General features: G+C 45.2%; 1 protein-coding gene across 1 annotated transcript; it reads right to left on the bottom strand.

Moving 5' to 3' along the window:
- Positions 1–774: 774 nt before the first annotated feature.
- HAO1 (hydroxyacid oxidase 1) lies at positions 775–22862 on the bottom strand. The gene is made up of 8 exons (XM_056856712.1): positions 22726–22862; positions 20440–20591; positions 18043–18298; positions 15671–15846; positions 13048–13139; positions 6331–6489; positions 2304–2373; positions 775–893 (listed from the first exon to the last, which is right to left on the bottom strand). Exons 1-8 carry the CDS (start codon positions 22860–22862, stop codon positions 823–825), a joined length of 1113 nt encoding a protein of 370 aa, XP_056712690.1. The 3' UTR covers positions 775–822.

The raw sequence follows: 22862 nt of genomic DNA, 5'->3' as shown, positions 1-22862 counted from the left end.
ATTTGTTTCTTTCCCTCCTTTTAGGAATTCGGAGTTTGGAAATGATTAGAAACTTTTTTTATCAAAGAGAAATCTGAAGAGGGGAAGGAAGGGAGGTTCTGCAGAATTTCCCTCTGTAGATGCTCAGAGACAGGCAATGTCTACCCAAACCTTCCTATTAGGGTTGTCTGCCAATTAGGGTTGCCAGCTCCAGGTTGGGAAATAGATGGAGACTTCTGGGGCAGAGACTGAGGGAGCAGGGTTTGGGGAGGGACTTCAGTGCCATAGAGTCCAATTGCCAAAGCAGCCATTTTCTCCAGGGGAACTGATCCCTATTGGCTGGAGATCAGTTGTAATGGCAGGAGATCTCCAGCCACCATCTGGAGGCTGGCAACCCTACCGCCAATCCACTGAACCTCCTTGGAGTGGCAATTACACACGTGCACGGGATCGCCGCCCCATCCTTGCCCCAAAAGCCTCCCGCTGATGGAGCAGGAAGACCTGGCAACCCTGCTTCCTATAGTTCTATTAGAGCACCACATAAAACAACAAGAAGAGCTGAAATTTAAAAAGGGTGCATTGATTTCTCTTCGAAGAGAAATCCCGCTTTTAAAAGAGAATAAGAGGAATCAATGGTTATATTAAAATAAAGAATTTTGGAAACGGAATTTCCCCATAACAACACGATTCAAAAAGACACCTTGATATATTTGAAAAGAATCTGCATTTCAGCAACTGAGTGGACGTTTCATTGTGATGTACTTTGCTCTTCCCATTTCTTGATAAGGTAGGGCAAACCATTTGTAATCTGATGGACAGCTTCCCAAGAGGCAGAAAATACAGCTAGAGTTTGGAGGAAGCCTGTTGAACTCTCCGACTCAGCGTTCCATCTATTTCTTCCACACTTCGGCAACCTGGAAACAAGAAGGTTAAGAACAAATACAGAGTAATAAGATTTCAGCCTCTAAAATACATCCTAAAATATATTTTTTCCTTCAAGGAAAATGTGTTGCTATACCCACAGCACGACATCCCCTGCAGTTTTTCACTGTTAACAGCTCTGCTTATCTTAGCCAAGCCTTCTGAAGGTACCACCTTCAAACAGATAAAATTGGCAATTACCCATCCACACGCATTCTCTGTGGTGGCTCCTTCATTACAGAATGGTCTGACTGCGACTTTTGGGAGGGCGCCCCCCCCCCACTCAAATGTTCAAAAGAATGGTTCAGGAGGGCATTCTTGTAAAAGGAGCGAACCTGAGACATATTGCTTTAAGATCAGGTGGTGACTTATTAAAGAAAAGGTCCCCTGTGCAAGCACTGAGTCATTCCTGACCCATGGGGTGACATCACATGCCAACGTTTACTAGGCAGACTTTGTTTTTTACAGGGTGGTTTGCCAGTGCCTTCCTCAGTCATCTTCCCTTTATCCCCAGCAAGCTGGGTACTCATTTTACCGACCTCGGAAGGATGGAAGGCTGAGCGAACCTTGAGCCGGCTACCTGAAACCGACTTCTGTCGGGATCGAACTCAGGTCGTGAGCAGAGCTTGGACTGCAGTACTGCAGCTTACCACTCTGAGCCACGGGGCTCTTGGTGATTTATTAGGGATACAGTTTTTCCTATATTGTCTTTTTGCCTTAAACAGATGTGTTTGCATACTACATGTACTGATTGACTGAAAAGGATTAAAAAATAAATAAATAGTTGCAATCAGTGAGAAAGATGGACTCCCAATGAAAACATCAACTGTTCATTTTATCTACCAGATGCCTGTTCTCAAAACATGTCTAGAAAGAAAATGAGCACCCTTCGTTCAAAACCCTTTTCTATAAATTTATTTCACTGTAATTCATGTACTCCTTTCCAAGTAAGTAATCTTCAACCACAGAAGTAACAGCATGGCTGTATACCATAGGGTTGCCAACCTCCAGGTGGTGGCTGGAGATCACCTGGAATTATAATTGCTCTCCAGGCAATGGAGAAAATGGCCACTTTGGAAGGTGGACTGTATGGCATTATACCCCACTGAAGTCTCCACCCCATTATATCCCACCCTTAGGCTCCACCCCCAAAATCTCCAGGTATTTCCCAACCCAGAGCTGACAACCCTAGTACACAACCAACATGCAAATGTGCAAGGTTCTTAATTTCATGTTATGGATCTTACTTTAACATAGAAGAATCATAGAATCACAGAGTTGGAAGGGACCACCAGGGTCATCTAGTCAAACCCCATGCACAAAGCAGGAAATTCACAACTGCATGTATCGCAGTATAACGTACAAAAGGAGACATCACAATTCTTTCATATTGTGCAGCTTACCAGAAAGTGCCATTGCTAACTGGAATTCTTCTTTCAGTATCTGGAGGACTTCCTTCACACCTTCTTCACCCTGATTAAGTTAGACATACTGCATAATAAATTACCTTAAGGTTATAGTGAGGCATCAGTTTTCCTGGTAAGTACCAATTGGAGAGAATTGATTCCCCGCCCCCCAAATCCAGCCCACTGGCAACCTTAGTCGCTATTGTCTTAGGCACTGAATGGGCAGCCAGGCCTAATAAGCCAGTTCTATTTTCAGCTCAGTACACGCATCCTAGGAGCCCCGTAGCACAGAGTAGTAAACTGCAGTACTGCAATCCATGCTCTGTTCATGACCTGAGTTTGATCCCGACGGAAGTCGGTTTCAAGTAGCTGGATCAAGGTTGACTCAGCCTTCCATCCTTCTGAGGTCGGTAAAATGAGTACCCAGCTTGCTGGGGGTAAAAGAAAGATGACTGGGGAAGGCAATGGCAAACCACCCCATAAAACAGGGGTAGAGAATGTCAGGCCTGGGGGCCATTTAAGGCCCGCGAAATCATTTGGTCTGGCCCTTTGTGGGTCCTGGCAGATCTCTAGCTCAGAAGGATCTAAGACTGGCGATCGGCCCCCTCCCGCAGACAGGAATAGCCTCTATTCAAGGCAGACGTGAGTTTGTTTTGCCAAGAAAAGGAACCTTTTTTCCCCCTTGCAGAAGAGTCATTAGCTATGGAGCTGCTAGGACCGCCCAAGAAACTGTGTTAACCCTCTCCCACCTGGGCCATGGAGAAACGTATTCCCTCTGTACTACAAGAGGGCTGGGGGCGGAAGTGGCGACAATTTTGTATGGCCCACGAATGATGTTATAAATATCCAAATGGCCCTTGGTGGGAAAAAGGTTCCCCATCCCTGCCGTAAAACAAAGCCTGCCTAGTAAACGTCGGGATGTGACATCACCCCATGGGTCAGGAATGACCCGTTGCTTTCACAGGGGATTTTTACCTTAATAATGTCATGAGAACTTGACCCTTCAGAGTATCTGCTCCTGGTCAAGTGAACACAAGATATCCTTGCTCACTTATTGTCTTGGTTTTTATAAAAATTTATAAAAATCACCCCATGGGTCAGTAATGACCTGGTGCTTTACCTTTATACCCATCCTAGGAGGTAACCAAAACAGGACTGGCTAGAGAGGGAAGGGCTCCCTGTACAAAACTCTGAGGACTCAGATCACTCCAGGGAGCTGGCCTGGTGCTATGGGAAGAGGGAAATGGGAATATTAGCAGCATGCTTGCCCTAACCAAGCATGCACAAGGGATTTCCAGCAGGGGTTCGCTGTGGCTTTCAGCAACCTTGACTAGATAGCATGTCAGGATACACAATTTTAATAGACCTGGGCACAATGACCAATCCACTGGCACTGCTTAACATAGGTGAGGTACCTCCAACCCCGCTGCCATATTTTGGTACACACAGGTTATGATCTACCATATTTTCATCCCCCACCCCCTGCTGTAGGACTCAGGGCAGTGTATGAAGTCCTAAATTCTTTCATTTTATCTTCACAACTACCCAGGGAAGTTAGGGTTGCCAGGTGACTCTTCGCCACCGGTGGGAGGTTTTTGGGGCGGAGCCTGAGGAGGGTGGGGTTTGGGGAGGGACTTCAATGCCATAAAGTCCAATTGCCAAAGTGGCCATTTTCTCCAGGTGAACTGATCTCTACTAGCTAGAGATCAGCTGTAATAGCAGGAGATCGCCAGCTAGTACCTGGAGGTTGGAAACCCTAAGGAAAGTAGATTAGGTTGATAGTGAGTGGTTGGGTCCAAGGTCACCCAGTGAGTTCCTTGGTTGAGGGAGGACCACAACTGCAAGTCCCAGTCCTACAGTGTGGCCACTACCCCACAATGCACCTGGTTTCAGATGGAGGGGGCACCCAAATGCAACCCTGCCCCAGCAGCAGCATGGGGACAGTATGGGGACAGGAGGGAACTACATCCATACCCCCATTCCTGTGCTGCTCAATGCTGCCCTCTGCTGCTTCCTCTTCCCCCCCCCCATAGCAGCAGGACCCCTAACAGCCCAGAACCCACTTCACCACTGAAAGTGTGCTACAGCTGGGCTTGGCAGAGAAAAGGAAATGTGCCCTTTAAAGGGCTATGGGTAGAGGTCGGGGTGGCACGTGCCATTTTGAAAGTGAAGCTTAGATCATTCTATAGTAGCAATAGACTGAGTGTCCACACGGACTGTCTTCCATAGCCACTCTGGAGATTCCTCTTAGAGCTGAGGTTTATTATTTAATAAAGGAAGAAGACCCAGGAACGGCATGAATGATGGTTGGAATCTACACAATGTCCAGGGGGTGTTCCCCGTTAATGTGGGGGCTTCCTGCTTTCTATGCAAGGGGGGATCTCTGTGTGGAAGAGCCTGGACTTCAACAGACTAGCACCATCCCAAGACATAGGAATGCTATAAGAAAGGCACTAGAAACCAAAGAACTACAACCACACTAGAGTTTATTTTTGTTTGGCTTCAATGTAATGGGTGGGCAAGAATGGAAAATCTGAGAGTGAGTGTGATCCCTATGTCTGGAAGTCAAACCAAGCCCTAACCGAAAATTTGGACACAGCCTTAATTTTTTTCCCCAACCCAGAACAAAATTTGAACCGTAGAAGAATGTCTGTGCTGTACCCTAACTGAAACCAGAACCGAAAACAAATCCAGCTTTAGCTGATGCAGGACAATCATTGGGCTTTACTGGGAAGACTAAGCACGTAAGAAAAATATGTGTTGGGTTGTCTTTGGAGGATACTTGGGAGGAATGCTACAAGCAGGAATGCTCAGTGAGTTCGGCACTGTTGGGGTGGATCCTACCCCTATCCTAGCCACTCCACTGAGCAAAGTTTGGTGCCTTCCTCCAGCCTTAGGAACCTCCTTCTGACTTCAGTGGCTCTGCCGCTGGAGAAAGAAGCACTTACAGCTAAAGGAGGCATCTTAGAGGAAGGTCGAATCCACACCGCTGGGTCCACTGTTGCTCAGCTTGTTCAACATTGTTCAACATTCTCATCAAGTATGTATGTTAAACATAAAGATTTGTTCTGCGGTTGGATGTTTCATTCATATCTTGGAAAGTGTATGGTTCTTTGGAGCTAGCAGCCAAACTACAAATATAGGCTCCTCTCCTAGGATTGCCAACTCTGGGGGTTGGGGAACCCCTCCAGTGTGGTGTAGTGGTTAAAAGTGGTGGTTTGGAGTGTTGGACTCTAATCTGGAGAACCGGGTTTACTTCCCCACTCCTCCACATGAGCTGTGGACGCTAATCTGGTGAACCAGGTTGGCTTCCCCTCTCCTACACATGAAGCCAGCTAGGTGACCTTGGGCTACTCACAGCTCTGTTAGAGCTCTCTCAGCCCCACCTACCTCACAGGGTGCCTGTTGTGGGGAAGGGAAGGTGATTGTAAGCCGGTTTGATTCTTCCTTAAGTGGTAGAGAAAGTCGGCATATCAAAACCAACTCTTCTTCTTCTTCTTTAAATGGTATGCAACCAAACAACCACACATGGGTATTTGTTTATTTAATTTATTTATACCCTGCCTTTCTCCGCAACAGGGACCAAAAGCAGTTTACATCATTCTCTTCTCCTCTTTATCCTCACAATAACCCTGTGAGTTAGGTTAGGCTGAGAGTGTGAAATTGGCCCAAAGGTCTCCCAGACAACCTCCATGGCAGAGTTGGGATTCAACCTGTGTCTCCCAGATTCTAATTTGACACTCTAACCCAGGGATGTCAAACATACAGCCCGCGGGCTGGATTCGCCCCCTTGAGAGCTCTTATCTGGCCCGCAAGCCAGCTGAGGCAGCCACCCCACCCCCCATTCCCGATCTGGGCTGGTGAGGCCTGGCCCAACCAAGTGACATATATGTCATATCCGGCCCTCATAACAATTAAGTTCAACACCCCTGCTCTAACCACTACATTGTGGTTGAGGAAGAAGTGTGCAGACCTGCCTTTTGAGACCCCCCAAGTAGCTATTCAAGCTCTGTTTTAACATTACCTTGTAGACAAGACCCCAGATCACAGGCCTGCCAACAAACACTGCTTTGGCTCCAAGGGCTAGGGCCTTGAGAACATCTGAGCCTTTCCTTATGCCGCCATCGAGGAACACTTCAACCTTCCCTTCCACAGCTTCTATTATCTCAGGCAGCACCTCAATCTGAAAAAAAAAGAAGGAACACAAATGTTGCCACAATGACCTGCTCACTATTCTCAAATTTCAGGGTCAGAGTTTGTTTTTTTGCAAGCAAATAAAAACACCCATGTAGAGTTCATTGGCACACTTGGTTGCCAACTTTAGCCTGGGAAATTCCTGGAGATTTGGAAGTGGTATCTTTGGAAGGCAGAGTTTGGGAAGCAATTTCACCTACAATATACCATCGAGTCTGCCTTCTGAAGCTACCATTTTCTCCAGGGGATCTAACCTCCATAGTCTGGAGATCAGTTGTGATCTCTACAAAATCCCAAACTAGTGCTGTTGAAAAAAAAATCGGTATAATTCGGATTAGGGTTTAAATGGCCTTTTTTATTCGTGAAATCCCGAATCACGAATTCCCCCGATTCGGGATAGGTTTGAATTTGGGTTTAAATTTGGGATTCCAGAATAATTCGGCCATTTAAACCCATTTAAACACATTTGCTGCCTTCCGTGGCCCTGGGGGGGGGGGCATTTTTTGGGGTAGAGGTTCCAAACTTTCAGGGTAGCTTGAAGGGACCCTCCTTTCAAGAACCCCCAAGTTTAGTGAAGTTTACATTGGTTTTAATGGAGAAGGGGGGCAACCCCTTCCAGACCCATAACTCCGGACCCCTGACCCAGTCTTAACCAAATTTGGGGGTTCTTGCAGGGAGGGTCCCTTCAAGCTACCCTGAAAATGTGGGACCTCTATCTTAAAAAGTGCTCCCCCAGGAGCTGTGCAAAAAATTTCCTGTTCATCGCTATGATGGGAAAAAACTTATTAACACTTCCTCTTTTGTGGTTTCACACACTTTAGGCATGGGAACCAGCCATGTAATCCGATGGGGGGTTTTCTGCACAGCTCCTGGGGGGGGGGGCATTTTTGCAGGCAGAGGTCCCAAATTTCCAGGGTAGCTTGAAGGGACCCTCCTTGCAAGAACCCCCAAATTTGGTAAAGATTGGGTCAGGGGTGTGGAGTTATGGGGTCTGAAGAGGGTGCCTTTTCAGTGTCATGAGGCAGATGAACTGGATCCCCCCTGCAGGCAGAAATCACACAGGTGAGGCAACGCAACTCTTTAGGAACCCAAGTTAACCACTACCAAAGTACACTGGATCCCCCACCCCCCGCAGGCAGAGACTCACACTGACCCACTTAACTCCAGCCAAAGTTGGCAACCACAAAAAACAGCAGGAATAACACTCCCACAAAGACAAGCCCACCCCAACCAGAACAGGTAATCCCCCCCGAACCAGAACAGGCCAGAAATCACAGCCCACATACACAGAGCAACAACCCAAACACCAAATTTAAAATAAAGAGCCCCAAACCAGGCCAAGCTTAACAGAGACTCAGTCAGTAAAAGCCTATGCCAACTCCAGGCCACAGCAGGAATTAGAAAGCCAAACATGGGAACAGCAGCACAGGCCAGAAATCACAGCCCGCACACACAGAGCAACAAACCAAACACCAAATTTAAAATAAAGAGACCCAGGCAGAAGCCCGGGACTAGCCCCAAATAAATACAGCAGAATCTGCTCCCCCCACCCCCCCAAGTTATAAAGAAAAGCCCCAAATTAAGTAAAATGATAGGGTCAAACTGTGGATGTCTTCTCTTCTCTTCCACATCCAGGGACCACCAGGAAGCAGGCAGGCACAGTTAGGAAATTATAATCCAGTTAGATAGATCCAATTCCAGGAGGCAGGTCAGCTCAGGATCCCAAGAGGAGCACACACAGAAGCCAGCACCAGCAAAATGGAAGGAACAGAGGGGCAGGGAGACTAGTATATATTCTTCTGGCCAATTCAGAGAAGTTCAAATTGGAGAATCCCTTCTCTGATTGGCCAGAAGACCCAGCTCTGGCCACGGCTGGTTGGTTGTCTCTCTTTGAAGGCGAGTTAGGCTGCCCTCAAAGGCGGGGGAATGCCAAAGCATTGGAAAGCTTGGAAAGAAGGCGGTTAAGGGGAAACAGGATAGAGGTCTATAAAATTATGCATGGTGCAGGGAGAGTGGACAGGGAGAAGCTTTTCTCTCTCTCTCTCATAATACTAGGACGTGGGGTCATCTGCTGAAGCTGGAGGCTGAGAGATTCAAAACTGATAAAAGGAAGTATTTCTTCACACAATGCACAGTTATATTGTGGAACTCCCTGCCCCAGGATGTGGTGATGGCTGCCACCTTGGAAGGCTTTAAGAGGGGAGTGGACATGTTCATGGAGGAGAGGGGTATTCATGGCTACTACTAAAAATGGATACTGGTCGTGATGCATACCTATTCTCTCCAGGATCAGATAAGCATGCCTATTATATTAGGTGCAATTTGGAACACAAGCAGGACAATGCTGCTGCAGTCATCTTGTTTGTGGGTTTCCTAGAGGCACCCAATTGGCCACTGTGTGAACAGATTGCTGGACTTGATGGGCCTCGATCTGATCCAGCATGGCCTTTCTTATGTTCTTATGGAGGAGAGGGCTATCCATGGCTTCTAGTCAAAATGAATACTAGTTATGATGCACATCTATTCTCTCCAGGGTCAGAGGTGCATGCCTGTTATATTAAGTGCTGCGGAACACAGACAGGACAATGCTGCTGCAGTCCTCTGGTTTGGGATTGAGATAGTGAAAACGCATGGGAGGTTTTTCCTTGGATTTGCCGCTCTCTAGATGCACATTTCCTCCAGCCAAATTCTCAAAACTCAACTATAAGCCCCCATGCAGAGTTTTGAGAATTCAGATGGGGGAAATGTGCATCTAGAGAGCGGCAAATCCAAAGCAAAACCTCCCATAGTTTCTCTTGGGCTATTTATGCATGGGAGGTTTTGCAGCTCTCTAGATGCACATTTCCCCCAGCCAAATTCTCATACTAGACATTTCTGGGTCGACAGTCTTGAACAGGACAAAATATCGCCTCTTGGCAAACGAGGCATCTTGAATTGTTTCAGGAGGCCATGAAGACCAGGACTCCAACAGATGAGATACCAATCGACTCAGCTATTTGCTCAGGTCCATGATGGGATGCAGCAAAACTAAGCCACGTAAACTCCAGGTCTTAAATCAACTAAGCACAATTCTTCCAAAGTGTTGATATAAGAGAGACCAAGGGAATACATGTGAATACAAACTATCATAGAATCACAAAGTTGGAAGGGACCACCAGGGTCATCTAGTCCAACCCCCTGCACAATGCAGGAAATTCACAACTATCTTCCCCCACACCCCCAGTTACCCCCACTCCATGCCCAGAAGATGGCCAAGTTTCCCTCCCTCTCATGATCTGCCTAAGGTCATAGAATCAGCACTGCTGACAGATGGCCATCCAACCTCTTCTTTAAAAACTTCCAGGGAAGGAGCACTTACCATCTCCCGAGGATGCCTGATCCACTGAGGAACTGCTCTAACTGTTAGAAATTTGTTCCTATTGTCTAGACGGAAACTCTTTTGATTTAATTTCAACCCGTTGGTTCTGGTCCAAATCTTGTGGAGGCAACAAAAAACAACTCGGCACCCTCCTCTATATGACAGCCCTTCAAGTACTTGAAGATGGATGTGCCATACCCTGAAAAGATGCTCTCACGAGACAAGCAAGGGCAGGAATCATTTCTTTGAAGGTGAAAATCGGTGGCCAGAGGCAATAGGAACTCACAGCCTCAATTTGCTTGTATATTCCGATTGAGGTTTCCCTAGTCATCTGGCAAACAATGAAAGGGCTTGTTTTTCCTCTTTTAAGGTTTTGTTTTGTTGCCAAAAATACTTGGGTTCCACTTCCGCATCTGCATGCTAAACTTTCACATCCAGGCAGATGGTGCCAAGTGCTGTTACTTGAGTATGACGCAAGCCATAATTAAAGCACACATTTCATCAGTGTGTAACCAGACACTAGGAAATGTTCACCAGTTTGGACTCAACTTGTTCTCAAAACCAAATAAGCTAAACCGTATTGTCAGGTTTCAAAAACTTCAAATGCTCCAATCAGGCTGTAAACAGTTACTTTTCTATTACGAAACTTGGCACAGAGCCATAGCTCAGTATTAGAGCATGTAGCAGGTCCCAGATTTGGTTCCCAAGTTAAAAGGATCTTGGGGAGCAAGGCCGAGACAACCTGGGGCTTTAAAGAGTTAATGTCCATCAGAGCTGACAGCACTGGCTTAGATGGGCCAGTGGTCTGATTCAGCAAAAAACAGCTTCATTTTGATGCATCGCCACTGGAGACATTGAGAGTCGCTATTCATTGCATTCATTAGTCTTTTCAAAATTATAGGTTCGATTTCAGCTATCTATCAGCAGATGGCCCTGATGGATGCTGACCCTTCCCTGGTTCCTAGGGTTGCCAGTCCCAGGTGGGACCTGAAGATCTCCCAATTTTACAATTGATCTCCAGACCACAGAGATTAGTTTCCTGGAGAATATGGCTGCTCTTGCGGGGTGTGTGGACTATATGGCATTATAGCTTGCTGAGGTCCCTCCCCTCCCCAAATCCCACCTTCCCCATGCTCCACCTCCAAAATCTCCAGGTATTTCCCAAGCCAGTGCAGGCAACCCTAGGTTCCCCTCCCAGCTGCCCTTTTCAATCTAATTTGGATCTTAGTAACCTGAGGCCTTCAATTTGCAAGATCTTAGCAAGGCTGACAAAGATAGGACATTTTGGAAGGCCTTTCATTCATAGGGTCGCCATGAGTCGGAAGCGACTTGACGGCACTTAACACACACACAACTTGAGGAAAACACTGGTTTGCTTTTTCTTTTGCCATCACATCACAGCTCACTTATGGCGACCCCAAAGAGTTTTCAAGGTAAGAGACATTCAGAGGTGATTAGCCATTTCCTACCTTTGTGTAGTGACCATGGACTTCTTTGGTGGTCTCCCATCCAAGTACTAACCAGGGAAACCCTGATTAGCTTCCGAGGTCAGACTAGCCAGATCAGGGCACTTTACTATGTCTATGTGTTTGGAGCGGTGGACTCTGATCTGGAGAACTGGGTTTGATTCCCCCACTCCTCCACATGAGCGGCGGAGCCTAATCTGGTAAACAGGGTTGGTTTCCCCACTCCTCCACATGAAGCCAGCTGGGTGACCTTGGGCAAGTTACAGCTCTGTTGGAGTTCTCAGCCTCACCAACTCACAGGGTGTCTGTTGTGGGGAGGGGAAGGGAAGGTGATTGTAAACCGGTTTGAGTCTCCCTTAAGTGGTAGAGAAAGTGGGCATATAAAAACCAACCCTTCTTCTTCTTAATCATTTGGGGCGCCTTACTCCTAACCTAAGAAGAGATGATCTCCATCTCCTGATCAAGTGAGACCACCTTGGGACTAAGGGGAAAGGCAGAGAGTAGTTTCCATAAATGGACAGGTGAGTTTCTTCTGAGGTGTGAGAAATTGCTTGTCTGTTGTACTGGTTGCTCTCCATATCAGAAAGAATAATTAACCAGTACAAACAGAATGCCCAAATTGGCATCTTGGTTTTTGTTGTTGTTAAACCACCATCTATTGCACCATATGCAGCAGCCAGCCGGAACCCAGGAGGACTACCAAAGATTGCCTGTGGGAACTGACTTAAACCCTATTTTATTCCCTTACAGCTACCATGCTAGCAAAGCTTATTACCTTCTGGGGTAACACTAATTCCAAACAGCACCACGAAATCCCCAAAGTCTATCTTCCATTCTCTTTTACTTTCCTCCGGAAAGCAATCTTAAAAAGTCTACATCTGTTTGCCCAAACATAAGAACATAAGAAAGGCCCTACTGGATCAGACCAAGGTCCATCTAGTCCAGCAGTCTGTTCACACAGTGGCCAACCAGGTGGCTCTAGGAAGCCCCCAAACAAGGCGACTGCAGCAGCACCATCATGCCTGTGTTCCACAGCTCCTAATATAATAGACATGCTCCTCTGATACTAGAGAAAATAGGTATGCAGCATGACTAGCATCCATTCTAACTAATAACCATGAATACCCCTTTTCTCCATGAATACGTCCACTCCCCTCTTAAAGCCTTCCAAGTTGGCAGCCATCACCACATCCTGCGGCAGGGAGTTCCACAATTTAACTGTGGATTGTGTGAAAAAAATACTTCCTTTTATCTGTTTTGAATCTGTCACCCTCCAGCTTTAGCAGATGACATCGCGTTCTAGTATTATGATAGAGGGAGAAAAACTTCTCCCTGTCCACTCTCTCCAAACCATGCATAATTTTATAGACCTCTATCATGTCTCCCCTTAGCCGCCTTCTTTCCAAGCTAAACAGCCCTAAGCGTCTTAACCGCTCCCCATAGGACAGTTGCTCTAGTCCCCTAATCATTTTGGTTGCTCTTTTCTGCACCTTCTCAAGCTCTGTAATACCCTTTTTTAGGTGTGGTGACCATAACTGTACAACAAAGTCAACAACACTTAAGTTCCTCTGCTTTGAGCTACTTTCTGAAAACTAAGCCAACCAAAGGCTGGTCACGTACGCCGGCAATACTAAACACTCAACGCCCATGAAAGCTGTGTCTGATGTTGCTGAGTTCTACTGAGAATTCGTCAGCCTCCATGAAAGTTTCCTCCAATACTCACCGTGGCTGGAACCCCATCCAACTGGCGTGCACCATGGTTTGACACCAGAATCCCATTTATGCCATGCTTCACTGCTTCCCTAGCATCATCAGCTAGGAAGTTAAAAAAAACAACACTAATATTTATAAGTTATATGAAAGCTGTCAATGTGATGGCTTCAAAATCCATAAAAACACTTCAATTAACACACAATGCGAAGCTTTCCGCTTTTCAGAGGACTACGTGTCTCATGTAGTTCTGCTCAGCAGCTAAGGAATGAATAATAACACAGTGGATCAAATTCAACTTCACCGTTCTATCATATCCCACACCCAAAGGCAACATTCCCCAGCTCTGTCAATATTCCTGGTACTCTTATCAGAAGGTCTGGTATGTAATCTCACTGGTGTTCAATTCCACCAAGGCTAGCCCTCCTGCTGAGATAGGTTTCTTGTAGACAAATTAATACGATCATAGTAATCGACATGTTTTAACATAATCATTTCATGACTTGCAAATGGTTTTTGATTCATTACACCAATTGGAAGAAGCCTCCTGGAATCATAGAGTTGGAAGTGGCCATACAGGCCATCTAGTCCAACCCCCTGCTCAATGCAGGATCAGCCTAGAGCATCCCTGACAAGTGCTTGTCCATCCTCTACTTAAAGCCTGCCAGTGAGGGGGAGCTCACCACCTTCCTAGGCAGATGATTCCACTGTCGAACAACTCCTACTGTATTTTTTTTTCGAATATCAAGCCGGTACCTCTCCACCCGCAGTTTAAACCCATTATTGCGAGTCCTATCCTCTGCTGCCAACAGGAACAGCTCCCTGCCCCTCCTCTAAGTGACAGCCCTTCAAATACTTAAAGAGAGTGATAATGTCCCCCCTCAACCTCCTCTTCTCCAGACTAAACATTTCCAACTTCCTCAACCTTTCCTCACAGGGCTTGGTCTCCAGGCCCCTGATCATCCTCGTCACTCTCCTCTGCACCCGCTCAGTTCTGTCCACATCCTTTTTTCCACGTGTGCTATCCAGAAGAGAATTGGAGCCTGTGGATACCACACGTTGACAGAGTTCCAATATTGCTATTTCCTGTCACGTCTGCTATTAAGTTTTAATTAATGTCCATTACCTTCCAACTGGTTCAAACAAAATGACTCTTAAAGGGATTGATGTTACAGGGCAGGTTTTAATCATTGTTTAAATAAGATTTTATTGTGTTTTATTGTAGAGTTTTATGTGATTATGTGAGCCGCCCTGAGCCCAGCTTTTCCTGGGGAGGATGGGATATAGCTTAATTAATTAATTAATTAAATACATTGTGTTGTATGTGTAGTTGTAAACAAAAACATATGTTTCTGGGCTTCAGTTGAATCTTACATGGGATTTCATACTAATAGATACACATAAGCAACACAAGAAAGCACCTTTTAGAGAGTCATTTTGGTATGGATCCTATACTTTCCTTCTGTTTGTGCATCCTTTTGTCTATTGTGGAGGCAATTCTCCACTCCAGAGCACATTTTTCTGGCTGTAGGCGCTTTCTGCTCACCAGAAGACATTGGTCCAACAAGAATAGAGGTCATCTAGCGCTGGAGAAATGTACTCAGCAAAGAAGGACAGCCCTGACATCCAAAAGATATAGGATCCTAGTTAATATGCTTTATAATTAGATCTCTCTTCAGGTCCATGGAAGATTTCATCTACTGAGGTCTGTGCTGTTGAAACACTCAAGAACATGTGTATCCATGTGTACAGTCACTGTATGAATGGGCTGTAGTTTCACCTCTATTTGTGAACAGGTCACATGCCTGTAGAAAGAGTGCATCCTTCTCTCACAATGGGAAACATGCATCTTGGGAGGGGCTGTGGCTTATTAGTAGAGCATCTGCTTGGCATGCAGAAAGTCCCAGGTTCAATCCCCAGCATCTCCAGTTAAAGGGACTAGGCAAGTAGGTGATGTGAAAGACCTCCGCCTGTGTTGTGTATGTACATAGTTGGCAGACAGGCAGGGGAACGGAGAATCTTGAGTCTTGGACGAAGGATCCTAAACCCTGCACACGCGATTGACCCCCTGCCGGCAAGCGCCATTGGTCCTAAGCCGGCACGCACCATTGGCACCCCAGGGTTGTTACCCCCCTATCACGGATCAGGGGGGGAGTGGCCGCGGGCGGCCCGGGTAGCATATAAGCGGGGCCATTTCCACTGTATGCCCAGTTCAGTTCTTCACTACAATAAAGCGTTGTTGTTGGAACTCCATCTTGACCTCATGTGTCCTCCCCACGCGGACTTAACAGCCTGAGACCCTGGAGAGTTGCTGCCAGTCTGAGTAGACAATACTCACTTTGATGGACCAAGGGACGGACTAATTCATTTATCAACTGCAGCTTAATGTATTCCAAGAGCACCAGGGACAATGCTAGAAAATATTCTACTGCAATTGTATCGGTTTTTATGATCAGCACTTCAATTTAAATTTTTGTAATATAGTGAAACAGGAATTTTACTGTAAATTGCTCAGAGGCGACTTCCCATACTGAAAAGTAGGATATCAATATTTTAATAAATACAACAAATAAAGAAACCTTCCGCAACAAATCTCTTCCAATAGCCCACAAAATTTACACTTCAGCTGAACAAACCTCTGAGGATGCCTTTAGCAACAATCGGCAAGGTAGTCAGACCTCTGAGCCACTTCAGATCCTCCCACGTAATCGAAGGATCGATTGCCTCTGCGACATAAACAGAGAGGCCACTGTTTTCTCCATAGCCCTTCTCAGATGAAAATGCCAGGTCGTTTGTTTCAAAATTCTTCATTCTGCAATTAAGAAAAAGGTTTTGGAAAACACAAAAGTAATATTTAACACCCCCCTTAAACTTCAGCTCCAAATGACCATTAACACAATAACACAATCCACAGAGAAATTCTCTCCTTTTTTTGCGGGGGGGAATAGTTGCTTGGTATTTCATATCCCACAGCTTGGTTACTAACAGGTATGAGGTGGATTATTTATATTGCACACATTCTGCAGTCACTCTGTTGGCTATAGGACTGCCAGCTCCGGGTTGGGAAATACCTGGAAATTTTGGGGATGGAACCAGAGGAGGGTGGGGTTTGGGGAGGGGAGGGACTTCAATGGGTAACGCCATAGAGTCCACCTTCCAAGGTGGCCATTTTCTCCAAGTGAACTGATCTCTGTTGCCTGGAGATCTGTTGTAATCCCAGGAGATTTCCGTCTGGAGGTTGGCAACCCTAGTTGACTACCAAACAGTTACCAGGTTCATCACAACCAAAGATAAAGGTTTGAATCACCACCCTGCCATGGAAGCTTGCTGGGGGACCTTGGGCCAGTCACATAATTTCAGCCTAACCTACTTCACAGGGTTGTTGTGAGAATAAAATGGAAGAGATGAGAATGAGGTAAGCCGCTTTGAGTCCCAATTAGGGAGAAAGGTGAGGACCAAATGAATTAAATAAATAAATATTAGATTGCGTTGTTTTACATCATGTTATCTGCCTCGTGTCTCAGCAAGAAAGCTGGACTATAGATAAGTATTATTAAATGCTTTTTTTAATAAAAACCAAGACAATAAGTGAGCAAGGTTATCTTGTGTTCACTTGACCAGGAGCAGATACTCTGAAGGATCACGTTCTCGTGACATTATTAAGGTAAAAATCCCCTGTGCAAGCACCAGGTCATTCCTGACCCGTGGGGTGATGTCACATCCCGGCATTTACTAGGCAGACTTTGTTTTAAGGGGTGGTTTGCCAGTGCCTTCCCCAGTGATCTTCCCTTTGCCCCCAGCAAGCTGGGTACTCATGTTACCGACCTCGGAAGGATGGAAGGCTGAGTCAACCTTGAGCCGGCTACCTGAAACCAACTTCCTTTGGGATCGAACTCAGGTTGTGAGCAGAGCTTGGACTGCAGTACTGCAGCTTACCACTCTGAGCCACGGGGCTCTTAAATGACATAATAATGACATTATTACACAGAGAAAAAAAGTTCTTAACACAGCACTTCACTTGTACAATTTGCTTCAAAAAGATGTGTTGATGAGCACTGGCTTTGAACCAAACTACACATTAATTTTTTTAAAAAAAATTGAGTCAGGTCCAGACTCACTTTCCCCACAACCATGTCCAGTCCCATTATGCAGATCTTTTTATCTGTTCACGGGCTAATACTTGACAATTAAAGATACCTGCAAATGTTTATGGGAATTGCACTGTTTTACCTGGTTTAATACCCACTGATATTTTGCTGACCGGAAAAGGCAGCTTCTTTCCTGGCAAGCAATATAAGCCATACTGACTAACCTATTATTAGGGTTGCCAACCTCCAGGTACTAGCTGTAGATCTCCTGCTAAATAATAATATATTGGAAATAATTGTTTACTTGTTGGATTGCCTTCATTGATGAAGCTTGAGCAAAATGGGATGTTTTACCAGAAAGCCATCGTTTTTTGGCATCCATGGACTTTGAATATATTAGAAATAATTGTTTACTTGTTGCATTATACTAGCTGCTGCTAGAATACCCATACAACTATTGTTGGAGTATTATATGTTGTGTGAATAGAACTCTTTTGGCAAATTTATGAGTATCTCTCTTATATGGTTAGCCATAAGTGCTGCTGCTGTTTGTTTGGAATTTCCTATTGTTGGCACGAGTTTCTTTTGTTTGATTGCCAGGTATTAGCTGGAGATCTCCTGCTATTACAATTGATCTCCAGCAGATAGAGATCAGTTCACCTGGAGAAAATGGCCTCTTTGGCAATTGGGCTCTATGGCACTGAAGTCCCTCCCCTCCCCAAACCCCGCTCGCCTCAGGTTCCGCCCCAAAAACTTCCTGCTGGTGGCAAAGAGGGGCTTGGCAACCCTACCAATTATGACCACAGGGACATGGTGCTTGGATAGAAAAAAAAACCAACTTAACTCCCCCCCCCAAAAAAAACCAAATTAAGCATACATCAACCAAATAATATGGCAGAGGGACCTGCACCAACTCATACCTCAGATGTGGAGGGAGTTGAAACTTGTTTCGTACATCATCTAAACGTTTGCCAAGGAATGGTGTGTCCACAGTCACAAAAATGCCTTTGTACCCAGCTCTTTCTGCACGCTGCACAAGGGATCTGGTGACTTCCCGGTCTTTATAGATGTAAAGTTGCATCCAGCGAATCACTTCTGGGGCTGCCTGAGCAACTTCTTCTATGGAAGATGTGGCCCATGAGCTGAACATCATCCCTGCCCCCACCGATCTGCAAGCTGAAGAGAGTAGGGATTAAAACCTGGGAATCTCAGATCCTAATACAACACTCTAATCACTACATGGCACCGACATGAAGATGTAATTCTTGGAGTAGAACACAGTGATGGGACCATGACATTCTTTCATTATTGCTAGTAGTTCCAACTGTCCAACTGTATTTTTTTTTTAATGCGTCATGATCCTCTCTTGGTAGGAAGAAAATACTAGCTACTATGTTGGTTATATCAGATCTGTCTGCCTTATTGATGGCCCCTGTGTAGGGTTGTGATTTTCTACTTAAGGTCTTAGAGCTCCACCATGTGGAACATTGACTTAATGATGGAAACCTTTCCTAGTAAATGTTCTTGCTGAAGGACTAGATTTTCCTCCTTGAGCTGGGACACTTTTTAAACCTTTACAGATGTTGCTTTGTCTGTCTCCTTTAGCAGCCTCAGTGCAGATCAGCTTTGAAAATAATTCCGTGTGACTCCAAGCAGGGAAAATTCGTGAAAACCTCTCACCTTCAAGCAACTCCAAACCCACAGGGATAGACCCAGACTTATCAATAGGGTTGCCAGGTCCCTCTTTGCCACTGGTGGGAGGTTTTTGATGCAGAGCCTGAGGAGGGCGGGGTTTGGGGAGGGGAGGGACTTCAATGCCATAGAGTCCAATTGCCAAAGCTCCAGGTGAACTAATCTCTATTGGCTGGAGATCAGTTGTAATAGTAGGAGATCTCCAGCTACTACCTGGAGGTTGGCAATGCTACTTATCAAACACATTACTGCTTGGCTTGGGGGGGGGCAACTCTGTGCAGTCAGAGCTATCTGTACAGTGGGATGAGTTACCAGATAAAACATTTATAGGATAGTATACTTAGTACCTATTTGTTGAATGTGCACTTTTGTACTTTGTCTCTCATGTTTATAACCACTTATTAGATTTGTCTATTTTGTACCCCATTTCTTGTGCTTATTTGAACCCTATTCCTGTGCTGTTTTCCAAACCTGTATGGTATAGGCACAGAGGTGCCCATGTTTTTTGATTTTTTGATTTACTACCTGGAGGTTGGCAATGCTACTTACCAAACACATTACTGCTTGGCTTGGGGGGGCAACTCTGTGCAGTCAGAGCTATCTGTACAGTGGGATGAGTTACCAGATAAAACATTTTCCCATGTGGGGGCTTCATACAAAGCAAATATGATGCTAAACTAGGAAGCTTGGAAGTAATGCCAACAATCTGAAGAATTCCACTGGCGTTCCATTTGGGCACTTGGGCAGGGGTTGTGATTTATTGCTAACAGCAGCAACCCATGCTGCATGACAAACTGCTCTTAAAATGTCCCCAAGTGACCATGAAGCTGCCATCCACCAAGTCATCCACTAAGCCCAGTAATGCCTACTCTGACTGATTTACAACAGTTCTCCAGGGTTCCAGGCAGGGATCTTTCACATCACCTGCTACCTGGGCCTTTTAACTGGAGATGCTTGAGATTGAATTGGGGCTTTCTCCATGCAAAGTAGGTCCTCCGCTGTTCAGCCATGGCCCCTCTCCATGATGGATTTCCCTACATAAACAAGTAACCAAGGTGCCACAGCACCCACTGACACCTTTTCTGGTGCCCACCAAAAAATTTTAGGAAGTGGGCAGTGTAAGGTTGCCAACCTCCAGGTACAAAACGGATTGTGTGAAACTTTAACGTTTCCACCGCCGCGCAAGCGGCTTCATCAGCACACCGTTCTAATATCGGGAGACACGGCTCCTTTTTTTTAGTTTGTAGAACCACAGATGATTGTTCAGATGCTGGTTTTATCACTTTCACTCCATCATCTTCATTACCCACACATACTTAGTTGGGATCCTGGCCTGCATTGTGCTTTATAATAGGGTTTACAAAAATCTCAAGACAATTTAACAGCGCTGCAAAGCTGCTCCGTTCGAAGTCGGATGGACTCTATGGCATTGAAGTCCCTCCCCTCCCCAAACCATGCCCTTCTCAGGCTCTGCCCAAAAATCTCCCACCAGTGAGAAGAGGGACCTGGCAACCCTAATTATCACAGACCTGAACCCATAGAAAATAATATTTCAATAACCAGGAAGGTCACATTGTTGACTCGTGTTCTATCTCTCAAAAGGACTCTCTATTGCTGTGGCTTACCTCTGGCAGTAGCCGTCTCGCCATCGGCATGAGCCATGCGCTGCATGGCAGTCGCTGCAACACATATTGGCATGCTGACTCGTTGTCCCAAGATGGTAGTCGACAGGTTGACAGCAGAGACGTCCCTCAGCATCCGGGGGTACAGTTTTAATCTGGCATAAGCGGAAGTGGGGCCACACCATCAAATGATGACCACCATATTAAACCTTTGTTCAGCACATGAGACGCATGATGCAAAACCAGTCTGATGGCACAGCTTTTCAGTTTGAATCAGCTCTGACATACCCACTTGAGCACAGGAACTGGAAAAGCTAGTGGATGCAAAATCTTGGAGAAATGATCAATATGGACTCATGGGAAAAACTCTGCTCTTCCGAATTGAAATACACTGTTTCCCAAGAAGTGAAAGAAAATTGGTATAAGACCTTCTACAGATGGTACCTGACTCCCAATATGCTTTCTCAAATGACAACTCCAGGGGAAAAAGGCGCATGTTGGAAATGTAAAGAATCAGACGGTTCTTATTTTCACGTCTGGTGGACGTGTCCAAAGTTACAACTATACTGGAAAAGAGTTCATCGTGAACTACAATTGATGTTAGATATGAAGTTTTTATTCGACCCAAAATTTTACCTACTCAGTATAGTACCGTTAAATTTACCTCAAAAATTGCATGACGTTTTTAAGTATGCCACAACAGCCGCCAGAATAATCCTAGCAAGAACATGGAAACAGACCCACATACCTGAAATTGATGATTGGAAAGAAAAACTTTTGGAATATGCAGCAATGGCTAAAATGACCGATGAACTAAATCCTAAACTCAGTGAATCTATCGAGCAATTTCAGGAAAAGTGGGCTTCTTTTTATACATATATGAAATGCAACCAACATGAATAATCTATGCTAAAATATTATAAGACTCTGTTGTATACTTTTTATCTCAAATAACTGTTAAACAAGAATAAGAATTTTTAAAATATAAGAGAAATTATGAAGCAAGAATTTCAAACTAAAGTTATTCTGTAACTTTATTTTATTTAGAAATCATCTTACAATATTGTATTGTTTTTATAATGTTAACAACTATCCCTTTCCCTTTTTCCTTTTTTGTACCCCTTAAAAATGCAAGAAAAAAAAAATAATAATAATAAAAAAGGAACTGGAAAAGCTCGGACAGAAATTGGTAAATATGGAAAGCGAGCCGGCGGTTGCCAAGTACGTGTAAATGAGAAACGATCTACTCTGAAAAGCAAGTTGTGTAAGCTTTATTTTACTTTATTGATACTGCTCATTAGGGTTGCCAACCTCCAGGTAGTAGCTGTAGATCTCATGCTATTACAACTGATCTCCAGCCGATGGAGATCAGTTCCCCTGGAGAAAAGGGCCACTTCGGCCATTGGACTCTATGGCATTGAAGACCCTCCCCTACCCAAATCCCACCCTTCTCAGGCTCCACCCCAAAAACCTCCCACTGATGTATGGTTGCCAGGTTCCTCTTTGCCACCAGTGGGAGATTTTTGGGGCGGAGCCTGAGGAGGGCGGGGTTTGGAGAGGGGAGGGACTTCAATGCCATTTTCTCCAGGGGAACTGATCTCTATCGGATGGAGATCAGTTGTAATAGCAATCTCCAGCTGGTACCCTACGACAGTGGCGAAGAGGGCTCTGTCAACCCGACTGCTCATGTAGCCAATTCGGTGTTGAACAGTGTCACACTGAAATCAAAACTAAAGACAAAATAATGATATATTTTTATATGTGTATATAAATAGATATCTATATTACCAATAAAAGAATTAACACTTTTTTAAATTTTAATTGACTGGAAAAGAAACTTGGCAACTGCCAATGTAGTATTAAAACCCACCCCTGCTAAAAGGACCCTCAGACTAGTCACACACAGGGTCCCAGATGTCTAAGGTTGCCGGGTCCTTCTTCACCACCGGCAGGAGGTTTTTGTGGCGGAGGCGGTTGCCAAGAGGGACCTGGCAACCCTAATCAGTCACATTGCTATGACCCAGGGAAGCATTCACATGTTTGCATCAAACAAGCTATCATTGGCCCTGTGCTGATCCGTGAAGGGCCGTTTGTTTTCCAAAGTATTTTGGAAAGTCAGGGATACAGGGTGACAGATTTGATTATCGGAGGTTTGGCTATTTACAGATTCTGTAGCCTTTTCAGGTCCCATGGCCAATTTGTGCCTTCCTTCTACCACCCCATCACAGGTCTGCCTCAGTGCCTGAAGTAGATCATTTCCATTTTCCTGACTTCTGCCCCACTGCTCACCTGGAAAATGCTGCTACATTTTCTGCTAACGTCTGCTGATCATCTGCCCCAGATCTGTAATAATCATACACGGATTTTGGAAGAACCTCCTTAGCATGCTGTTCAAAGTCAGCGATACAGACTGGTCTTCCTGACAT

Source organism: Euleptes europaea, chromosome 10 (genome assembly GCF_029931775.1).
Source record: "Euleptes europaea isolate rEulEur1 chromosome 10, rEulEur1.hap1, whole genome shotgun sequence".
Taxonomy (NCBI): Eukaryota; Metazoa; Chordata; class Lepidosauria; order Squamata; family Sphaerodactylidae; genus Euleptes; species Euleptes europaea.
The sequence above is the reverse complement of the archived record's forward strand: the minus strand, read 5'-3'. Positions and strand labels throughout refer to the sequence as shown.